The 23,077-nt window shown below is 39.1% G+C and overlaps 1 protein-coding gene across 2 annotated transcripts in view; it reads right to left on the bottom strand.

The window, feature by feature from the left end:
* Nucleotides 1-5,433: 5,433 nt before the first annotated feature.
* The window catches only part of TSHZ3 (teashirt zinc finger homeobox 3), a 65,563-nt gene continuing 47,919 nt past the window's right edge, over nt 5,434-23,077 (bottom strand). For both annotated transcript variants that reach the window (XM_037409336.1, XM_037409337.1), the window contains one exon: nt 5,434-10,229. In XM_037409336.1, the coding sequence (XP_037265233.1) occupies nt 7,030-10,229 (3,200 nt within the window). In that variant the 3' untranslated portion in view covers nt 5,434-7,029. The remainder of the gene's footprint in view (nt 10,230-23,077) is intronic.

Below are 23,077 nucleotides of genomic sequence, written 5' to 3'. Positions count from 1 at the left end.
TTCATTAGGCTGTTGCTCTCTGTTAGCCTAGCCAAGCAGAAGAACTCAAACACATGCACAAATTAAATCGACATCCAAACTCCACCAATATACAAAGCAATTTAAATGATATTCATTAGAGCGATGACAAGTCCTGATGAGGCTTTCAGGAGCGGAGTCCTTCAGCTTCTGCCGACTCGGTTTCATGGTCATTGAGGCGTAACTGCAGTGAGTGTACCTCCAGTTTAGAAAAAAAAAAAAAAAGCCGAGAATATGACTCTGCTTCCCGACACACCTACCTCATTCTGCCTCTCTGTGCACAGGTTTGCATCTGAGCACAGGCTTCAGGCTTTTCTTACAGTTCCTCACAGGCTCTGTATTACGCACACACTTTAGCAAGTCCTCTTCTTTTCCCCAACACCTACAAATATGCCAATTAAAAAGAATTTCATTTTCAAGTAATTTCATTTCACTTGGCTAGAAAGGTCACTAACTCACAACTACGATGGCTATAAACATGTCCCCTGTTTCCTACCATGCAAGAATGAATGTGGTATGTTGAAGCTCAACAAAGAACTATTTTTCATTCTTAAGTTATACTAAAGTTTAAGAGTTACTCTCTTAATTTGTATTTTTGATACTTAAAAAAGAAAAAAAAAAAAGACACTATCTTCTCTACAGGGAGTGGAACAGCACTGACAGGTCTAATACAGTCTTTTCCACTGTGCCAAATCACCTGAAATTCACTTTCCATGCGACCAAAGTCCTTACTTCAGGCATCGAGTGGCAAGGAATCAGAAACTCAGGTACCCATTCGGTTACGAAGTCTACTAGGCCACTTTCAAAGTTTAAGCGTATCAGCAAAGAAAAGTCCATTCTCACCCAAACGTGGTGCAGCGGGTGATGCGAGGGGCACGTAAACCCGTTACCCCAGGTATGGAAGACATCACTATCAGTGTGAAGAGCTCCACCACCCACCCCCTGTCCCCAGCTGGGAAACAGGGCCGTGACTGGCACTGCCATTTTTTACTTGTTTCTGCTCGCTCTATGACAAAACAAACTCAGAATTTTAAAACCAGGATATACAGAAAATATCTTGTTATATTATTACTCAAAATTTTCTTTTTTTTTGGTGTAGCTGCCTTAGGTTGTAATTTTTAATTTTACTTTCTAATCACTCTTACAATGAGAGATAGGCACATTGGTATATAAGTATGATTTGCAGCTGTGTAATTTCATTTCAATACATATGAACTTGGTGAGTGGTTATATATATGAACTTGGTGAGTGGTCCATATCCATCTATCCCAAAAAGTCTATCTGATTTCAATTCTCTTAAAAGATTATTCAACCAGAAGTGCACTTCAAACTATAAATAAGACGAAGTGAACCAAGCAACAGCTGCTGAGGAAGTTAATGTGTCCCACGTATATGTTGCAATATACTGCTGAAAAACAAACAAACAAAACCCTACCCTAATACATAAGCTGGATACAAAGTATAAAGGAAGATTGGTTTTACATGTTAAAAATTAATTTATGTAACACCACCACTGTCTTTGTGTATGTACTAGATAATGAATACAGCATGAGCTACATGTTAGTAAAACTTAAGTCATCTTTTTCATGCTGAACATTTAGTTAAAATTATTGCCCCAAACCAAGGCCTGAAAACAGATTGTAACAGACATATATAATGATGCGTTAATACATAATTCTGCTCCCTCCTGTAAATGACCCCGATTCTTTCTTCCTTCACTGGCAAAAAATTGACTTCTTATGCAAATAGTCTTCAGTGAGGGCTGTAGTATTGTAGTCTTAAACATATACAAGCTTTTCATTATTATAGGATAATTACTGGAAACTCAACAAAATTCACTGCTACCACACCCCTAACAACAGAGACGCTTTCATATTTCAAGGTGGCAGTGCTGTAATTATCTCGTTCTCTCATTTACCTACAGCAGGTCAACCAAGGTCTGGCAGGCACATCTTGGCACAAAGTCCCAGGAGAAGAGCATTTACTGGGGTTTTTTTGCTGGCAATTGTATATATTTACTAGCAATACCCAAGGGAGTCACACATCTGTACTTCCACTCCTAAAACAGTAACTGTCCAGTCAAGTATTAAGTATTCATCCCTTGCTACAAGGACAATCCAGTGACTTTAAAAGCCAAGTAATCTTGACACACTTTTTTTTTTTTTTCCCCTCCTACTTCGCTCAATAAATACTAGTTTTCTGACCATTCCCTGTATTTCAGCTCTGTGGAGCAGCGTGAGTAACAGACTACTTAGCAAAGCTCCAACATATCCTTGTAACAAAAAGCTAGGCCAACAAAGCAGGCAAAAATAATTGTAATAATTTGATATTTTTCTTGGAAATATATAAGGCTCTCTTATATAGGTGTATTTTAAAATACAAAGTTTATTAATTAAATTTACCTTTATTACCAGTTGTCTCTGTTCCACTTGCACCCCAGTTACTTCATTTTCTGTTGCAGCTGGAATAAGAACTTGCAAAATCAGATGGTTCTTCCCTTCAATACACGTCAGTACTTTTTTAAATCTCAAAGTATAGCCAAATTTTTTGCTGTCATAAAATGCAGAGTCATATCTGTGACTAGCTTTATATAGCAAGATACATAGCCATATTAAAATGCAACAGATAATTCCCATATTGGTAACACTAATCTGGTTTGGTTTGGATAAAAAATCGCACATGGTGTTTACCACAAAAGCAACTGTGTAATTAAAACAATATACTTTCAATTTTAATACAAAAATAAAATATAATGAAGATTCTAGAAAGGTTTCGGTTTCAGAAACAGTTCCTTACACTAGCTTAAAAGTCATATTTCAGTTAATTATGGATTTCTTACTCACTAAAACTTAAAGATACATTCACTGTTTGGTTTTTTGGTTTTTTTTTTTTGCTAAATGTTGACTCCAGTGAACAGCTCTCTAAGATCTGGCATATTGATTTCTTGTTGTGAAGTGAGCTGTTCAAGCTCCATTTAAGATTTTCATCTTGCATGTAGCCCTGAGCACATCATAGCACCATAAATTAGTTAAATTGCACATTTATCACAAATGTTATTTTAAGATACTGCGTAAATGTGATGGCTGGAAGATATACAGTATGCTGCAACAAGCCACTACTTGGGTGGGGTTAGACCAGGGTCACCTTTATACACCTGTGATTTAAAGCTCTTCCCACTCCATCACAATTTCATTTTTAAACTCTTTCTTGAGGCATTTTGTTTTCTCTCTCACTTGATCTGCATATTTCTAAATAAAATATCAAATGCAAAGCCAAAGCGAGAACTCAGATGCATATTTTAACATCCTGCACCCATACCTTCATGTTTGTCTAATAGGAAAAAAATTATCTTAACATAGCTAGGTTGGTGATTTGGTTAGAACTAATAGTTACCATGCCAATATACGTATCAGTGTATGGATGAAAAGAACATTATTCTAGTTCATTGATTCTCTAAATTCTTTATAATGTGAAATCACATTGGTATGCCAGTCCTGGAGGTTCTGAAATGCAAGCTGAACTTTATTTTAATAAATCTGGGATATGCAGATCCTGACTAACCATTCATTTGCAAAGTTTCGAGCACATTTAAAAAATGTATTAAAAAGTCACTTCTGGTGCACACTAACAGATGTGGTTTCTCCCTGAATTTTTACCTGGTCTATCGCCTCACTGCACATTCAGACCTAGGGAAGTCGGGCCCAGGAACAGACCTCTACCAGATCACGTGCAGTTGCATCAGAGGTGTTTGGTGTTTGCAATCACTGATCCCCTATCTGTATTTTAACAATAAGCAGAAGGAACACTGCAATAGACTCCGTCGTCTCTTGCTTCTACTCGCTCCCGTAGGCGGGACTATCTGTCCCAGATAACAGTATTCCATACAGAGCTTCTAGCATTACTATTATAAGTCAATGGTGCATCTTAAAAATACATTGATTGACAATATATGTGATAATCTGCCAGTCTCCTTATGTGTGAATTTCGGGTTTGCAACCAAATACTATATTTAAGCTGTTATCATTTTCAAAGGAGGAATTCTCTGCTGTAGAGGTAAAAAGTTTGGCTGCATTCAGACTGAGATCATCTATTTGCAAAAAATGTGGACAGCCACCTGGGAGGCTTCATGAAAGACTTCAGCTAGCCAGGTTGCCTCTCCTAAGTAAGTGAGGGGGACTCCTGGGATGGTATAGTCAACCAGTAAAACGGCATGCTGCGGTTTTATTGCTGGAATTTGAGCTGAGGCCATAAACATTGACACACAAATGACCTTAAAATCAGACACAACTGTGAGCCAAAAGAGGAGGAAAAAAAACCCCCAGAGCCCTAATCATTAATCCCATTCACTAGGTCTGCTTAGCAGCATCCGCTACAGAACAAACAGAACACTCAAACACATTTTTGAAGACATGGTACTGGCCTTCACAATTACAGAGAAAGATGGAAACGGTCAGAAAGACAGATGGAAAGACAGACAGAAAGAACCAAAGATTGAATTAGTTTCTTACTGGAAGACAGGGGATTTAAAAAAAAAAAAAAAGGAAAGGAAATTCTGTACATTGACACTTGGATGCTAGTTATTACTTGAGGCATGATTCTTAAGTGCTGTAATGGTGGTTTTGGTTCCCACGTAACCATCTCCAGACTCCTGAATTCACCTGACTGGCAAAAGACATTATTTACATGCATAGTAATATAGGTGCTTCGGAGATGCAAATTGTTTGCAATGGTTTTGATGGGATGACCTGTCAACACCAGTAAAAGTCTGTCATTATGATATAAATGCTCCCGCTTGTTTGTGTTCGGCATGTGTTTGTTCATCTTCTTTTCCCCTCTCGCTGTCTGCTGTGAAGGCTGTACAACAGCAGGTAGGGCCGTAAAGAGGAATCCCTTCAAAATCGCAAAGTTCGAAGCCATTGGACTCAGGTTCCTAACCCTGTCATTTGAAATGCTGGGTAGATGGAAAAGAGAGCCTCTAAGCTGTGAAATACCCACCGGTGCCACTTGCAGACTCTGCTCAATATACTCAGGGGGAACGCGTGCTGGTAGCGGTGCCTGGCTGGGTCTGAATACACAGCACAGCAAAACACCTATTTGCTTTACTACACGTTGCTTATAAACCCCGTCTTCACAGTCACCCTTACCTGATGTTCAAAAAGGAGTTATAATACTCATTTATCTTTGCTGGGGGAAAAAAAATCTGTTAATGCAGCCTTTGAATAAGTGCTACCCTGCTCTTTAAATGCTAAAGTTCACTAAAACTCCAGTGATTTATGTGCAGCTTTTGACTGCCAGCACCTGGCAGATGAAGAAACCTACTCAAGCTTCAGTCATAAACAGATAGCATACAATTTAATTTTAATGTGCTCGTTAGTCGTAGCACATTTCAGACATAATTGTGAACGCAACACAAAATTATAGCAAAAAGACAATTTTAATGCTGCTGTAGAAAAAAAGGTTATATGAAGAGTCATATAATGGTGCTTCATTGTCAACAACAAAACAGGGCACAGAGTGCATTACAGTGTCTGTGCTGTTTACATGCCAATATTTTATACATAGATTCTCATATGGTGTCAGCTGTCAGTTACTTCTGCAAATTAACTGCCAAAAATGGAGACGAACAGAATCACTTAGTGTGCTGGTAACCACGGGTTACCTTTCATATGCCTAAAGATAAAGCTGCAGTATGGAATCTTGGGAGAATAATTAGGCAGAACAAAACAGAAAGTTACCAATTGAAATAAAAAGGCATTCTACAATAGGAAATAACAACCAAGAGTGCTTATAAATAAGTAAAAGAGGTTATATCACAGAATGCCTCATAACTTTTTAAGCAAAGTATTACAGTACAAACATTTTAAAGGCTTTATCAATGTTTAGGAAATACAGTACAAGTTTTTCAAATAGATTTAACCCTTTGAGCACTGAGTTTATTTTGAATTATTTTTTGTCTTTTTTTTTTTTTTTTTTTTTTTTTTTTTTTTTTTTTTTTTTACTAATAAATACCTTTAAAAGTCATGTTGTGCAAAACAGTTAGGATGCATGCCAGGAATGCAGTCCGTGGCTTCTGTTTCTTCAGATGGTTAAAAAAAACAAAACCAAAAATAAACAAATGATAGCAACACTAATAAATATGTATAATTTAAACATGAACCTCTATTAATATAGATGTACTGTATAGCAAAACAAAACAAAACATACTTTGCTTTAAGAATAATGTTTCTGAATATTTTATAAATGCTATCTGTGGTATCTTTCATCATATAATTTACAATGTTTGGATGTTAAAAGAAAAACTGTTAGATCTAAAAAATGAAATATACACTATACATAGGTACAGTTTATACCTGGGGCTTATCAGGTACAAAACCCACTGCTGCTAAAAATGCTGAAGAAAAAGAAAATGGCATTAACCACAATCACATTTTCCATAAGAGATTTTGAAATCTATACACTATATACATCTATGTTTCAATGTGAAAATTATATTTTTAAATTTCAAGGTGTGAGACACCTCTGCATAAATGGAGGTTCATATTAGTAATCGGAACTAAGCTGCTAAGGGTTTAAAAAAACCATATCCATACATTTTTACCAAATTAATGCAAAAGTGCTTCAAAGTACTCAGAGGGCTAAAGATTATAGGGTGAGAAATACCAGCACACTTAGGTCACATGAAAAAAGTGCACCAGAATTAGTTATAAATGCTTAATTAAACTGTCTGTTAATGCATGCAGCTTGATGCATCAGAGGGATGCACAGCAACTAAATCCAATTTACACAAAGTTCCAAACACTTACCACTGCATTTTAACCTTCATATTTTACCAGTAACAACAGCTGATTATGCACCTCTATTTAAACACTGTACAGTTATACAAAACAGTTCAGCCCAGAGTGACTGTGGAGTTAAAATAAGAACATGTGCCAAGAACTAAACAGTAGCTTTAAGGCGTCTTTGACAGTTTTCCTCAAAGCAAATTACAGTTATTTTAATCAAAAGCAAATGCTACTGCTTCTCTAACTCTGAAACATACAGAAGATGATCCTCTGGTGACTTTCCATGTGTTTTACTAAGATGAAGTTTAACGGCATGCTTGCTTGCAAAAGTCCTGTTACAAAGTTTGCACTGATAAGAAGTTCCGATATCTTCCTCTGGAGAGGACGTCACCAGCTTTTCAGACGGTGACTTTGCTTGTGCTATCTGATTGTTAATCTGTTCACTGGACAGTTTGGACAAGTCTCTTAACCTGAAACCCAGATGCGATTCAAGATGACTGATATAAGTTGAAGGAGTTCTGATCTGTGAAGCACAGTCATTACAAAAGAACACTGGGTGCCCAGTGTCCAAATTTTTAAGGAACTTAGTTCCCCCCGTCCTTCGGAGCTGGTATTTCACATTGGCTAGCCAGTGGCTAATTGTGGTCATCGAAAGTCCCGTAAACCTGGAAATGTGCATTCTTTCTTGAGGGCTCAAGTCTGACATGATGTATTTCCCCTCTGAAGTCTGCCGTAAACTAGCTGCAAACTGGGCCTGCAATATGAGCAAGTGCTGAGGGTTCCAGTTAGACTGACGTCCCTTCCTTTTCTGAGCTGGTGTACTCTCTTCTGGTTCCTCTATTGTGGTACCATCAATGTCAGATTTCTCAGATATGCTGGAAGGTGTGGAAGATTTTGATGTGTGACTTTCTGTCAGGTTCTTCAGCATATCAGATATATCTGACAAGGCATTCTCGCGTAGCGGCGAGTTTGACATGAATGACACGACTGCAGATGTCTTTGCTGTTGTCACTGTAGATGAAGAAGATGCAGAAGATGTCGATGTGGATGACAAAAGCGCTGAACCCAAAGAGCAGCTTTTGTCACTCTTGCCTTTCGTCAAATCTATGGGTTGGTCATTGTTGACATGATAAAAATAACGGTCTAAGTGGTCTGTTTTTTTGGACTGTAGAGGTGGGGTGGCCACTGCAGCCTTCTCCGCCAAACTGTTGCTCATTTTAAAAAGCATGCTCATTGGATCTAAGGCAGGCAAAGATGGCTTTGCTGCCTTCCCAAGGTGAATATTCATGACAGACTGCAGTGCGCTTAATGGGTTTACAAATGGCTGTTCGGGAGGGTGATCAGTAATGATAGCTGTGCTGCTACTTAAGGAACTTACAATGGACTTAATGGGTTCTTTCCCGTTTTCCACAGGTTCTACAGTTGGACTGTCCTTGCAACCATCTCTCTGAGGAACTGGGCTGTTCTGCTGGCTTTTAAAGCCACCATCATTGGAGGACTCCATCTTAAGCGGTTCGCTGACTTCACTGCTGCACGGAGAAGGCGTCGCACGCTTCATTGGAGAAAGCTTTCCCTCAGGCTCTTTCATTTTCTCCTCCACTTTAGCCACCTTCTCGGTGACTTTCTTTACCAACTCTTCCATGGCGTGAAAGTTTGTTTTTGGCACCGGCGAGGTCTGACTGCTTGGTGGAGACACCAAGGGCTGGTTTTTAGTTGGTGATACTAGTTCATTGCTTCCAAACATAGGTTTTAATGGCGTACTCTTCCCAGATGAACCCAACGATAGCTTCATCATATTAGGCAGCTGATAGGCAGCATGGATGCTGGGGTAGCCACCCCAGCTTGGCGTGCCATTCTGGGCTTTGTTTATAGCTGATGTAACTGTGTTTTCTAAAGACTTCAATATATCTAATCCCCCCTTAGGGCTTTCTTCTAGGTCATTTTCAGTCAAGTAATGGTATTTTGAGGAGATATCATATTTCTCCTCATCCTCACTTGACTTCTCTTTGTCCTTCATTTTCTCATCAGCAATGCCTCTTTCTTTATCTACTTCTTTTTTTATTTCAACATTTAATTTAGGGGAAACACTAGAGGGTGTATTGGAAGGAGATGTAAAAGTGGTGGCAGCTAGTGGCACAGACTGGACTTTCTCATCTACTAAGGACGTTATCGTTGGTGTCGATGGGGCTTCTATAATAGGCTTTCCTTTTTTCATGGCAGAGTTAGTGACTTTAATAAAATGTCCTGTCACCATCATGTGAGCCGTGAGCTCCTGCAGAGTGTCATGCGAACTGCCGCACTCCATGCACTTCAGAATTTGAGATTTCCTTGCCTCAAAGTGCCAGGCATAGCTGGCCCCATTCTGGTGACCGTAGCGATTATTTGGTGTAATGTAAGGATTAGAATTCTTTTGAAGTGCATCGTTGGTATCCGAGATTGTTGCTTTTGGTGTCCCACCTGTGGAGTCTGGAGAACTGGGAAGTTCAAGCTCCAGTGATGGTTTCTTTCTAGTAGCTGGGATAATTTTTGCTGCTACAGGTGTAACAGGTTCCTTCAGAGGCACTTTTTGGTAGTGTTTTGTTTTGATCATATGAACACTCAAATCTTGAAGAGATTCAAATGAATGACCACAGTACATACACTTTAATACTTTCTGGGCATCTTCTTTCCCTTCCATTTCAAGCAAAGAACGTTTACGAGGTTTGGACCATCTTTTGGGGTTATTGTTATCAGTTTCATGGTTGTCATCTCGATAATGTCCTGTTTCATTCATGTGCACTGTTAATTCTACTAAAGTATCATAGGCAGCACTGCAGTCTTTACAGCGGAATTTACTGGCTCCGGTAAATATAGAGCCATAAAGCTTACTGCTTTGTCTGTACAATTGAACTGTGCTAAAAAGACTCGGTTCAGGAAGAATTCTGCTCTGAGAAACCTGCTGCAGTGTTTTAGCCATAGCAGTCTGGTGCCAGTCAAAGCTGCCACTTCCACAACTGCTACTGCTGCTGCTACTGCTGCTGCTGCTACCATTGTTTTTTTCCGAAATCGGCTGGTGAAGGTTCAAATTGAGATTGGACCAGTAGGAATTGGAGAGGAAGTTATTATATACGGCTTTCATTTGTTCTAAACTATCAGATACAGTAGAGTCTTCCAGCGGTATCGAAACCTCCTTGCTTTCTTCCTCATTTTTAATAGAGCTGCTCTCAAAGTCTGCCATGCGGTCACTTGTCTCACTGATATGTGACTCACTGTCCATTTCATGGCTGGAAAATTCAGCTGCTGGAGAGTTTTGGTAGCTTTGGCAGTTCTTACTGAAGTCTTTTTCTGGACATGCATATTTTGCCGAAGGCTCCCCATCAACTGCATTTTCATCAGGTTCCACATCTTCTTCCACCAGTGCTGCTGCTTTTAGTTCATCTGAAACATAGGCTATTGTGAAGAGAAGAAAATATAAGTTAGTTTCCTCTGAGCACACTTCTGGTTAAGTGTTTTAGCCAAAGAAGTGTACTTATTTGTAAAATTAAACAGTTAAAATTTAGTGTTTCTTCAGAGCAAGAAAAAAATCTGCTCTTCAAACATAATTTGCCACCTTATTCTTCTCAAGGGGCAACAGCTTGAAATTAAAACTAAATTTGAAATTAATGAAGCACATTCTGGAGGTGGCATTCATTTCTAAAGTAATAAATTACTTGTATCAACCTCAGAGACAGCAGTTCCTGTCTGTCAATTAATATGTCTTATGCTTCTCCTACCCCTAATGCATTTCTTAACAGACAGATTCACAATTTAAATTAAGCACGCATTTTTTGCTCATTACAGTTTTGAGACTCAATCTTTAATAAATATAGAGTACAAACATCAAAAATTTCTACAAAGTAAAAAAATCCCCAGTTACAATAGTAAAAAAAGAGGTGGGCTTTTTTTTTAATTATCATTATTAACAGTATCGTATTTTAGAGGAGGAGATAGTAAAAGCAGGTGATGCAACCTTTTCAAAAAACTCACTAAGAGCAATTTGAGGATATTCATTGTGGGTGTAACAAATGACCCGTTCACATTTAAACATACCTTTCCCAACAAAAAAGCCCATGCAGAATTATGTCAGGAGCTAGTTCAGGAAAATTGGTATGCTGTACTCATTCTTGCTGTATAAATATATACAAGACCTTCCAGTGGACCTTACAAATGTCAAAGTGTTTGCTCTTTAGACTACTTTGTCAATATTTACTCAGCATAAGCTACACGGACACCCAACAGGGATCCTGTCTTTTTTCCCCCCTCAAGTAACGCAACTGGTGATGTAAGTCTGAGATACTCTCCTTGAATAGCATAGTTGGGGACTGACAGTAAACATATTTTTTTTTCCATGGTGCTTCCGTGCACATATTCTACATATATTGAGTCTGCCTAAGCTTTTCCTTCAGGCAAGAGAACTACGGAAACATTAAGAGAAGGATCATTAACTGGTCAAAATTATCTATTTCTATATAATGCATTAATTTACAGCTAAGCAAGAAAGCAAAAATAGAACGCGACTGTTCTGTATTACGTGGAACTTAAATTTTACTTGCAATCTCTCACAGATACAACTATAAACTTGAAAAAAAATGCATTTCCAGTAGATTACGGTTGAAGACTCTTGACTTTTGACCTTCTCTGCAACACATATGGAATGTGTGGGCATCTATATCTTAAACACGTTGAATAATCTAGAGCTCATTTATTCAGGCAATAGTGCAGAGAAGATACCAGTTTACACCCCAGAAAGACCTACTTTAACCAATAGAGTGAAAAATGTAGAACAGTATAGTAGGTATCACATATACAGTATTGAACCTTGCAAACTTCTTTCAGGGAAAATATGTTCAAATGTTATCAGAAAACCACAAGAGACAAAACAACCGTTAAAGTAACAATGAAATCAGGCTTTTAGTTTCACATGGAGTATTTCTTCATTCAGTTAGGTAACACAAAATATTCACTACTGTTCTTTCACATGGATGAATGGCAGTGAATCTTCCTCCAAGCATGTAAAGTTATAACCTGATCTTCAGAATACAAGTTAAACCTTTGAAAGCACAAACATATCACATAAGAGCAACACATAATAGTGATTACATATTTCAGCTCAGATAATTTCAAGGCAGAAAATTCACACAGCAATGGTCCTATTTTTAACCCTCAGGAGAATGTGGTTTGAAAGAAAGATGTTAAAAACTTTATTATAAGATGTTTCAAAGATGCTGATACAAAGATCAGACTTTAACAATAAGTACATGCAATGAAACAGGGCTGTGCTGTTTTGCTCTATTTTATGCTTTTTCAAAATACTTCAAAAATATAATTATTTTATGCATACTACAGTCATGTCGGCAATTTGTAGCAAGGCTCAGCACCTACCCTGCAAACACTTGCAACAAAACCTCTACAAAGAATAGTTGCATGCAATTTCTTTCATGAAATTTCATTCAATCCCTTCATTTCCCTATGGATCATACAGATCGTTTTTCATCTTAATTACTATTTCCATCATGTTTCTAAACTCTACCAAAAACTTTAGCAAAGGAGACTAAAGCAGTTCCAATTACTCTCTAAAGCCGAAAAATTTTAACTACTGATAGTGGGTAAACAACTGGCTATCACCTACGTCTCTCTCAACCATACCATATCCTAGTGATATGAATAAGGATGGAAGGAAGGCACAACAGCATGAAACCTCTGACCTGGAAGTAAATGTACCCTTGTTCTTTTCCTCCTTGTGAAAAGAGTTTTTCTTTCATAACTCCCATTCCCTTGCATCTGTTGCCAAACTGAAGATTAAGTCCCTTTTTAGAAAGTATGGAAAATCCAAGGTCATTGTCACCCTGCCTGCATTATAAAGATCTCATTCACACCTGTGAGCTGAGATGGCACACCAAAGCACTCTGTAACTGCACCTGTCTTTTGCTCTTTATGTCCAGAGTGCTAGTGCAAGCATGTACCACCCATTCCCACCAACACATCGCATACCAGAGCCCTGGGCTCCATCCCCGCACGACAGAGAAAGTCCTCCTGGGGACCGATGCTCACCAACACAAACAGGGGTCACAGAATCAAGTCCCTAATTAGTGTGTTTTCCTTTACATTTTTATTCTCTTACTGCTGACATCTTAAGAATTTTGTTTGGACTGAAACACTTGCATTGTCACATTCACAGGTTTTTTAGAGAGTGACTTTTACATTAGGGAAAACCTCCAGCACGCAGCTCATCTAAATGTAAATCTATTTACCTTTCATGCTTTCTTTGCCCTTTTCACCAACTATCAAGCATATTTGCGTGTTAACCAGGAGCTGCCTCCTCTATGGCTGTTCTCCTTCCTAAGCTCAAGTTGCAAAGCCAACTTGTGACATCAGTCTTTTATCCAGAAATGTAGGAAATGAAAGGACAGTATGGAATTTAACCCAGCAACTGCAACTTCAATAAACTGACAGTTTGAACAACCCCTTCTGCTCTTTCCCCTGCACAAAGGAGAGGAGGGATGAAAGGTGACAACACCCCCAACTTCTTCAACCAAGTACTTATGCAAGAGATAAGGATGCTCTAGCAAATAGCCTAAGACTTACAACACCTTCCTAAACTGGAGTTTATGCCAGCAGCTTCTAATTCCTTATCCCAAGGGCCCATAACCTAATCATTTGCCTTCAGGGCAATGTAAGGCAACCCAACAAGTCCTGGACCAACCTGCAATGGCAGACTTGGGGCATACTCAAAGGTTTTGCAATACGACTACTGGTAGCTTTAAAGTGACTGACATGTTTCGTCCCAGAAAACCCAACTGAATTGTTACCAGCATGCGGGACAGAAGAGGAAAGAGGATTAAAGCCAGCCTTCAGTCCCACGCTAGCAGGGAGTATGGGATTCCGTGCAGGTACTCATGGAAAGGAGCCCATCTGCAACCAAGGGAATCTCTGATCCATCCCTGCCCCACCAGATCTTGCTCAGGGGAGTGAGACGATCTATATTCTGTCTGAGTACAGGTGAAGGCAACAGCTTTGCTGCAACAGAAAGAAGGACGAGGAGGTCCACAGCAGAGAAATTTGTTTGGTTAAGTACCTGCAGGAAGATCAAAGAGACTATGAAAGCAGAGAATAAAACCAGGAGGAGATGGTATAAAATCTTTTCACTGAGACCCATTGCCTGGTGGAGATAATGTCTTTAAGAGGCACTGTCTCCTGCCCATCGTTACTCAGCTGTTACCTTCTTATTAAAAAAAAAAAAAAAAGACTCTTGGTTTGATGTTTTTCAAGTGTAGAATAAATGTTTGAAACAGCAGGGCACCTGTAAAACTGTTCTACAATATCTCAACAGCAAAGTCTGAGGGGAAAAAAAAACCCAACTTTAAAGGCAATTCTAACGACAGAAAAGTTAATAAGAATGGAAATGAAAGAAATTAGGTGGTCCCAAGATTTTGTTTTTCCAGAGTAAAAGAAGAAAAAAAAATACGATTCTCAAAAAAGTTTTTAGTTTACATCTTACAGGGCACCATAACTCCCAGGAAATTGCCTGCCTGAGCAATGGTGTCAGTGTGGCGTAACATTTGACAAAAAAATGGGAAGCGGTTCCCTGGTGTGGCCCTCAGTTTCTAGAGAAGATGAGGATATCAAAGGGGTTCAGAAACCTACTGCAGGTGCTGCCAGAGAGAAGTCGAGAACAGGCAGTTCCCTCATTAATATCTGTTATAATTATTAACTAAACTGGCTAGGTAATAATGAAATTAACGCATTTGATACTAATACATAACAGTGAGCTGTGGTATAACGCAATTTATTTCCACACAAGAGGGAATTTCCTTCATAACTGAGCTACGGATCATTTCTTTGCCAGTGGAAATACACTGTGATCCATCACTGCCCAAAATGATCTACATAGTATATACACACTAATAAACTCATATACCTGGCTCCACGCAGATGTCAGAGATCTACTATACAAGAGCTGAGAAATATCACCAGTCCACCAAGTTTCTGCCAGTAGAGGGAAGTCCCTTTGCAGCCAGAACAGCCGTTACCCCAGTGATGTCCTGGTCCAAACAGCCACGTCCTGAGATGCCCACCAGCACAACTACCAGCTCGCACCCCAACTGCCAGAGGAACTCCAGCAACAAGAGAAAAAACATCGCATGGGTTTCATCCCTTCCATGGCAACATCCACCCAGTAACACGGACACACACCTACTTGAGTTTGTTTGGAAATACAAAACCATAGCATTAAAGGCATATTCTGCTATTCTCCAATATTCTTCCCTTATTTCCTGAAAAATGCATCTGAGATGATGTATTTTAGCTTGGATCTATCCAAATATTTCATTTTGATACTTCTGAAATGTCTTATTTTAATTATGATTTTTCACAAAGACTTTTTCATTTATTTTAATTAGCTTACTGGGGCATATTTAAACGAGTATATAAGCTCTTTGCTTGAAAAAGTACCAAAACATTCAAATGTTCTCCCATGAAAAAATGCTTAACTACAGAAGTTCATCAAAGCCAGTCAGTTTCTTGGAAATATTTTGGCTTTAACCAAATAGCTTTTTATTTTAAAAAAATTACAACCAGCTTTATTATTTATTTATGCATGGTTTGAAATCATCGTGTAATACTAAGGGCCATTTCTCAAACCATCTGATTTTGAGTGCACCTTGGAAAAAAACTTCTCAACGCTTAAAAAATCCAAGCCTGTATACTTTTTACACTTGAAAAGAAGAGAGCAGCAGAAAGGGATTGGGAGCAGGAACGCTCCCAATGCTTACGGAATGAATATATTCCCAATCAAAAAGAAAAAGGGAAAAAGCATCAGAACAGATCATAAAGTGGAGCAGCGAGTAGGACCCAGCCAGCAAAACCCTCCCTTGCAGCCTGCCCCCCGCTGCGCCCCCCACCAAAGCACAGTGCTGCGAGGGCTGGTCCTGCCACAGCCAGGGCTGCGGGCGGCGCACAGCCTCTTCCTAAACACCGTTCCCATTCTGTTTTAAAGCAGACACCAGCCATCTACAAAATAAACAGAATACACATTCTTTAAAATTCAAGTACTCGATGAAAAATCCCAGTTTCCGTCGGACCATTCGGAAATAAGAGGGGGCTCAGTCTGGACACAAGTCCAGAGAAAGCCAGCTGACACTTTGACTGTGCCAAAGAACCTTGCTCACAAAATTAATGAACAGAGGCAAGAGAAAACCAGCTTGGTGGAAGGAGTCAATCAAAGCCCTAACGCAAATGAAGGCATATAAAAGAGTTATATTAGTCTGTTAGAAAACTCCCACTCCACAGGCCTTCCACTTACAGGAAGAAAGGCAAACATTTCACCCACAACATGAGCTATTTCTATACCAAGAGTGACTGATAATTCCCATGTACTGAAATTGTATTTGAGACTTCCCTCCTTGACAGAGATGTTAGCATATTCCTCATTAGGCGACAGCAATGGGAGGTAGGAGTGGCTGCCCTGTTTACAAGAGTGGCAAATGACAACACTGTCTCTAAACGGGCATGGCAATACTGATTACCCAGCACCTTGACAGGGACATTATTCCTGTTAGAAAGGTCAAAGGTTCTGTTTCATAGAGGCAGGGCTGTCTATTATGGGAGAGAAATGTTACTTCCAAGTGGAGAGGTCAGCACTTCTCTCGCACATCGGCTGAAGTCGCTGGTACCTCACACCGGAGTACGATCCTACTGCAAGACTGATTATTCTGCCCACTGGCAAGGTCAAGAATATTAATTTTGAACATGTTAATTTGATGTGATGTGCATGGTTAATGCTTGTTTAGCTGGATTTTTTGCATGTTGATAAATCTGCAGCCTTTTCATGCCAGTAAGAGTCTCGTATTGAGTTACTGGGAATCAGTGTGGATGGATGTGACACAGCATGCCAATCTAACGGGTGGCTGTCATTAGGCACTAGAAACTTTTGAAGTATACTTGTGTTTGTTCCTTCATGAAAATACTGCAGCTGTGTGCCACAGAGAGCTCAGAAATAGGCCAGAGGAAGCTAGCCAGCTGCTCTAATCCAGCATCAGTGGCATTACATTCGGAGCAACTTCAGAGAGCTCAAATCAACCATAAGTGTTAAGAGTTGAGAATTACATGAACAAGAATACACAGTGAAGAGACGATAAGGAATGAGTTTACGTGTCATTAAAGTGTGGGCCATCTAAGAGCAGAACAAAACAAGTCTACAGCAGGCACCTTTTCCTCATGGCACTCTATTCCAAACTCCCTGGGGTTTTGTGTAGGTTAAAGGAGGGTTCAGGATTCATGTCTCCTATTCATTTTAGACTCTACGCTGCCATGTGAAACTTACGATACAGGCCAACTACAAATGAAGAGAGAAAACATTCAAATGTTGCTACTAGTTCTGCTAAAGGGAGGCATTCATTTTTCTGAAACCAAATACTGTTCAGACATTTGTTAAATGAGGGATTCCCATGCAAACCTCGTATTTATGTACTATCTCCATTAAATACACACCTGAAAAAACAGGATGCCATAACATTAAATGATGGCTTAGAAACAACTTAGCACTATTGGACAGCATCACTCTACTGAGGTGTTCAAAAGATTCAATGAGTGTTTATTCTTCACAGCAGCCCTGTAGAAGAAACATTCTTACCCAGAATTTATAGCTGCAAATCTGGAAATCCAAATAAGTTAAGAATTATTTGCCTAGTGCCAGACAAGAAGACAAGGAGCCTGTAACTCCTGTAGGCTTTTTATAAATAAATAAATAAATAGAATTCAGCTATTTACACAAACCTAAGAAGATGGCTTAAGTTTGTGTTTCTCTTCCTATGCTTCTCCAGTGTGTTTATGTGAGTACAATACATGTGTATAATTGAAAATAACTGCCAGTTTACAGCTTGAACAATTAATAATTAATAACGAAAAAATAGCCAGTGAAATACCTACAGGTGCATGTACTGTGCACAACCCAGAGCCTGTGGTTACAATTCTCCTCTCCAAGCCAAGCTGCTAGGACCCAATAAATGCTGAATCTGCAGAACGCCAGCAAACTTCTTTTCACAATGGGGAAAATAGGAAAGGTTTCTGAAATAAGAAGCAGCATTGTCACAACTCCCCTCCAAAGAACCTTCTGCTCCCAACACAGAGCAGGGCTCCATGTATGCTGCAAACGCCTGCTCTACCACCGCTCTGGAGATGCAACGTGATGTATCATGCTTCTCTCCTCCAAGGCTGCGATCTGCCTTTGTTTCTGCCCAGTGCCTAAACTCCCTGAATTCTACCAGCTGAGCAGAGATTTTCTAAAATCTGATCAAAGCATCCACCCATGAAACATAACACCACTTTTTTTGTGATCTGGAGAAGAGCACACGATCCCATCACACTGCAGTGTGCTCCTCTATGGGAAGGGGTGTGCAAGGATCGTTCTGAGATCTGTCTCTAAGAGTTCATCTGCCACCTTCTACAAGTTTTTGACAAGAAGAGATCTGAAGATTAAAAACTTTAATTGGGACCCAAGGTCCAAGTTGCTCCCATGTACAATGAACAAAACCATATAGATTTTTAAAGAGGCTTCCTCATGTAAAACTTGCCTTCAGATGTTGTTTTTGTACAGTCAGAAGTGAACAACATGCTTATGAGAAATTTCACAGGAGTAACAGTTCTGAGACCATGCCTGGTCAGGAAAACCAAATTTTTATGGGTTTTGTCCAACATTTGCAGTCACACATACACAACAAAACTGACTCCCGAAAGTACCACAGCTGCAGAGATGCTGGGTAACAGCTCACGTCCCGTGGTCTGTGCCCACAGCTGACTGCCAGCAGCAATGCAGGGTCACAGCACTGGAGTGGGAGGGTATCTCCTTCCCCCTTTGCACTCTTTTAACAGTCCCTATGAGCATAATCCTGGAATTTCTGGCTGATCCTGCTGAAAAAGGAGGAGAAACCCCCCCGACTTGGACTTCCCTGTCACCACATAAACAACCTTTCACAAGCACCATCAGGACTAGATGAAGTAGGCAAATGAGTAACCGGGACCGTGCGCACCCATTGGGAATTCTCAGCTGCTGCTTGGTTTGAGTCAGGTCCGGGTCTTGGTGTTCCCGTTTCATCAACACTCATGTAGTACCTTCCTCTTCCTTCCCTCCCCACCCCTCCACGTTTCTGGGGAAAGGATGCGCCTCCTTCAAGTACACCAGGGTTACCAATGAACATCATTCAAAGGAGCACGAAGCTCCCCACTACCAGCCGGCAGGCTAAGGGTCAGCGGACCAGCCACACAGGGGAAACGCCACCACGGATTTAACAGCCAGGCACAAACTTTTGAAGCAAACAGTTCACAAGCAGCCCCACAGTCTGAAAACTTCCACATAAACTTAACAAATACAATTAGTATGTGCATTAGTAACAGGAAAAAATGACCTACATTTGCTTTATAAATTATTCATCAGGAATAAATGTGATCCACTCTAAGTAAGACAAAAGTGGTTTTCTGTTGGTTTCCAAGACAGTAGCTTGGTGTGAAGTACTACAGACTTGTTAGAGTTTCCCACTCCATGCAAGCACATACTACAGCAGGAAATAAATGTTCATAAGCAGAAAAAACAGCTTCACGTTATGCTTTGACTCTAAGTTTGATTTGGGGGGTAAATTGTTTTTTGGCCTCTAGAATTTTTCTAAGCACAGAATTACCATTTCCTCAAATGGACACAAATATTTACCAGAATCCTCAAAGAATAAAAATATTTGTTGTTGCTGGGTTTTGTGTGGGGTTTTTTTCCAAATAAAAGTCACTGTCAACATCCTGGTAAGACAAAGCCAAACTCTCTGTATGCACTGGTACTAAAACACCCAGTGACACAATCTCTGCTTGATATCAGCATTTGGGTGGCATCTTTTAATCACTGAAAAGCACACAGGGCATTCAACAAACTAATACAAGATTCACAGCCAACTCCAGGATAAGCAGGCATGAGCATAAAAGTTCTCAATATGGCTCTAATAGCTCTTAATTATTATAATCCTTCACTGAGCAAACAGATGTTGTGAGGGAACTTTAGTTTCTTCAGATGCAGTAATCAACCCATTCTGCTTCTGCCCTGCCTCTTTTCAGTAAACGCTTTGTATAGTGGAGTGGAAATAGCAAATGTAGTGACAAAATGACCATTTAATTGTCACAGAAATCTGTTTCTGAACAAAACTGATGTTGTCATTTCTCTTTATCCACATTTCTCAGAGTTTTCTGATTATGGTTTAGCATTTTTTTACACTAAGGGGAAAAAAAAAAAATCTAACATCTTACTTTCTGTAATATTCCCAGATCTTTGGTTGCTCCTAATCTGTCCGCATCTTACAAGGATAACAGTAACCAAAACACTGACTTTGGGTTTAACTATACCAATACCAAACACATCTCTCGAGCTGCTGCCTTCGTTGTCAAGTTTTTCAAAATCAAGTTTTCACCTAAAATGCTTTAATGTATTACAGTGAGTCATTCTATTTGGAGATTTATTTATAAATGATCATGACTACATAAGACATTCAAAATGCACCAAGAGACCTTCAACCTGATCCTCCATCTTTCTTGCAAACTTGAAATTCCTATTGAAGCCCTTTATACAGTAGTTTCAATAGCTATTTGGGTTGCAGTGCCTCCTTACAATAAACGCCATACAACTGTATGAATGGTATAGTAGAAATCCAAACGATTTCAATCACAATTTCAGCTACTGTGAACTTGTAATGAAGTTTCTCCATGAAGAAAAGAAGTTCACTGTGGGCCAACAAAGCTTTGTCTCCTTTCACAGTTTTTATTCAGCCCTCATTAAAGAAAAAACAACTATTGACTGCAATATGAATCTTAGGACTTGGAGAAAGCAGAGATTCTAAGGATTACCTCTACGAGATGGCCTCAGCTTGTTTTGTATGTATAGCAAAAAGAAGCATTGAATATTCATTTCACTCATTTGCTAACTATACTAATATACGCTTTTGTAAATGAGTCTCTATCTAGCACCAGCTATTGAACTGAAGGGGATTTGAATAGGTGGGGTTTGCTGTAATACCACACTAAGATAATGTGCTGGAAAACAAATGGTTCACTGATTCCTGAATAGAAAATTTGCTGGAAAACCCTGAGAACTAGAAGATGAGGGGGAGAGGATTAAAATGTCGCTTCAGAGCCACCAACCAAACTCTTGTCATTTTAAAAAGATGTTCCTGTGGCACAATATGAATAGTTCATAGCCACAATTGTGAACATTCAATGTCATATAAGAAAAGACACTTGTCAAGAGCCTTTCCCTTACAAGCACCCTCATCATGACCTGTGCTAATGAAGTTAATTGAATTTAAGATCAATAATGGTTAATTATTGCAATTTGACATTCTGAGATAAATGGCTTTAAGACAGAGAAATGTGTGTGTATGTGAATTCTCTCCAAAGAAGGTGAACACATTACAGCCTAAGAGGGATCACACAGTCCTTCCATTGATCCTGGTACAATCTGATCGACCTAATCCTCTGATGAATGTGGGCTTTTCACAGCTACAAGTAAATGTTCTACAAGACTACTCTAACCCTTGTCACTGACCAAATCTATATGAGCTGTACACTAGAAATCTATTGAGATAGATTAAAGAACTGCTGTAGAAACAAGAGATGCTTCAATAAAGATGAAGGTTTATTATATTGACTATTAACGTTACATGCAGCATGTAATTATGAATGCTTATGGATCATAAGAGCTTAATTTTGTTCAGAATAGATGTAAATGGTCATACCTGAACAACAGCATTAAATTAAAAAAATAAAAATTTAAAAAATCCAACCACCAGGTTGAATTTGATGACTTATATGCAAATGTTCAATAAGAAAGTGATTTTAAAATCATCCTTGATATGTGCAAGAAGATGATCACAGACAGGTATTTATTTAATAAAGTCACTCATCAACCCACTTCATTTAGGGTTTTTTTAAGTTTACTTTCACAATAGTTCCTCAACAGGAAGACATTTTTTCAAACATGTTAGTAATGATATTCTTACATGCATACTGAACAAGTTAAATGACCACTTACAAGATTTATAATGACAAAGTAAATGTCAAGGAAAAAGTATTACTGATTGCAGAGCACTGACAATAAAAAGCTGCTGAAGAGTTCTGTCAAAATGTAAGATTATGCAAAAACACTATTGAGAACACTGCTAATCATCTGCTCTTGTCAATTACTTGAAGGGTATCTGACAGCATATTTACATTAAACACATTTCAGTAGCAAAATCCTTAATGCTGTATCAGAATATTTTCATTATCATTAGAAATCCTTTAAGAAGTCCTTTTGCAGCAGAGCATTATAGCAGCAATGATGTAACATCTATCTCTGTATCACGTAGGGGTATCTATTTCATGCTATTATAGCAACGTAACGTTTGAAATAATATAACCAAAGACTAAATATACATGTAAGATGGCAGGCTCCATGTTCCTGTACCCAGCGTAGGTATTTTTAAGTAACAGCTTTGTCGGGCTCTCAAACGAAGCACAAACGGATGATCTGTCTTTGTCTGGCCATTCCTTTAGCCTTTTACTCCTCGTGTGGCTGTATTTTATTATGGCAAAAGACATTATCGAGCAGACATTTTTTCTAAATCTTTGATTGTAAGTTGCAATTCAGCTGCTTTATGAGGAGTCACATTAACTACCAATACCTTTCACCCACGGTAGAAACTTATTTTAGTTATGTCTATCTTATACTTTATGGAACCCTTCCTCCAAAATAGAGAAATAAATGAAATGTAATGAAAATGAAATGTTGATCCTTTCCATGCTTCAGCAGGCATTACTAAAAAAAGCATACATAACCCTGTTGGATGTGTAAAACAGTAAGCGTGCATAAAAATGGACAGAGTGTAAGCGTGAGCTGCCTTTCGGGAGGAATTCATTGTGACTTAGAGGAAAAAGAAGGAAAATAAGCCCCGGTTATGACTTGCAGACCGATTTATGGTCCTTCCACCACTTTTGTTGCAGACAGCATATTTAAACTCAGTTTTACCTGTTTGTAAAAGGGGAAGAGAGTCCTCATGCTCTCAGCGCTTCTGACGCACTACCGTTTCCCAGATAAAAAGCCCACTTACTAAAACCAGCCTGGCAGAAAACACAGACCATATCTCAGAATCTGGATCAGATTCAGCCCTGATTCACACCATACAGGTAAGCGGCACTGCCGGTCATTCAGTTCTTAAGTCAAAGACAAGGGTGAGTTTTGCATTAACAAAACA

The sequence above is a fragment of the Falco rusticolus genome, chromosome 15, assembly GCF_015220075.1.
Source record: "Falco rusticolus isolate bFalRus1 chromosome 15, bFalRus1.pri, whole genome shotgun sequence".
NCBI classification, from domain to species: domain Eukaryota; kingdom Metazoa; phylum Chordata; class Aves; order Falconiformes; family Falconidae; genus Falco; species Falco rusticolus.
The sequence above is the reverse complement of the archived record's forward strand: the minus strand, read 5'-3'. Positions and strand labels throughout refer to the sequence as shown.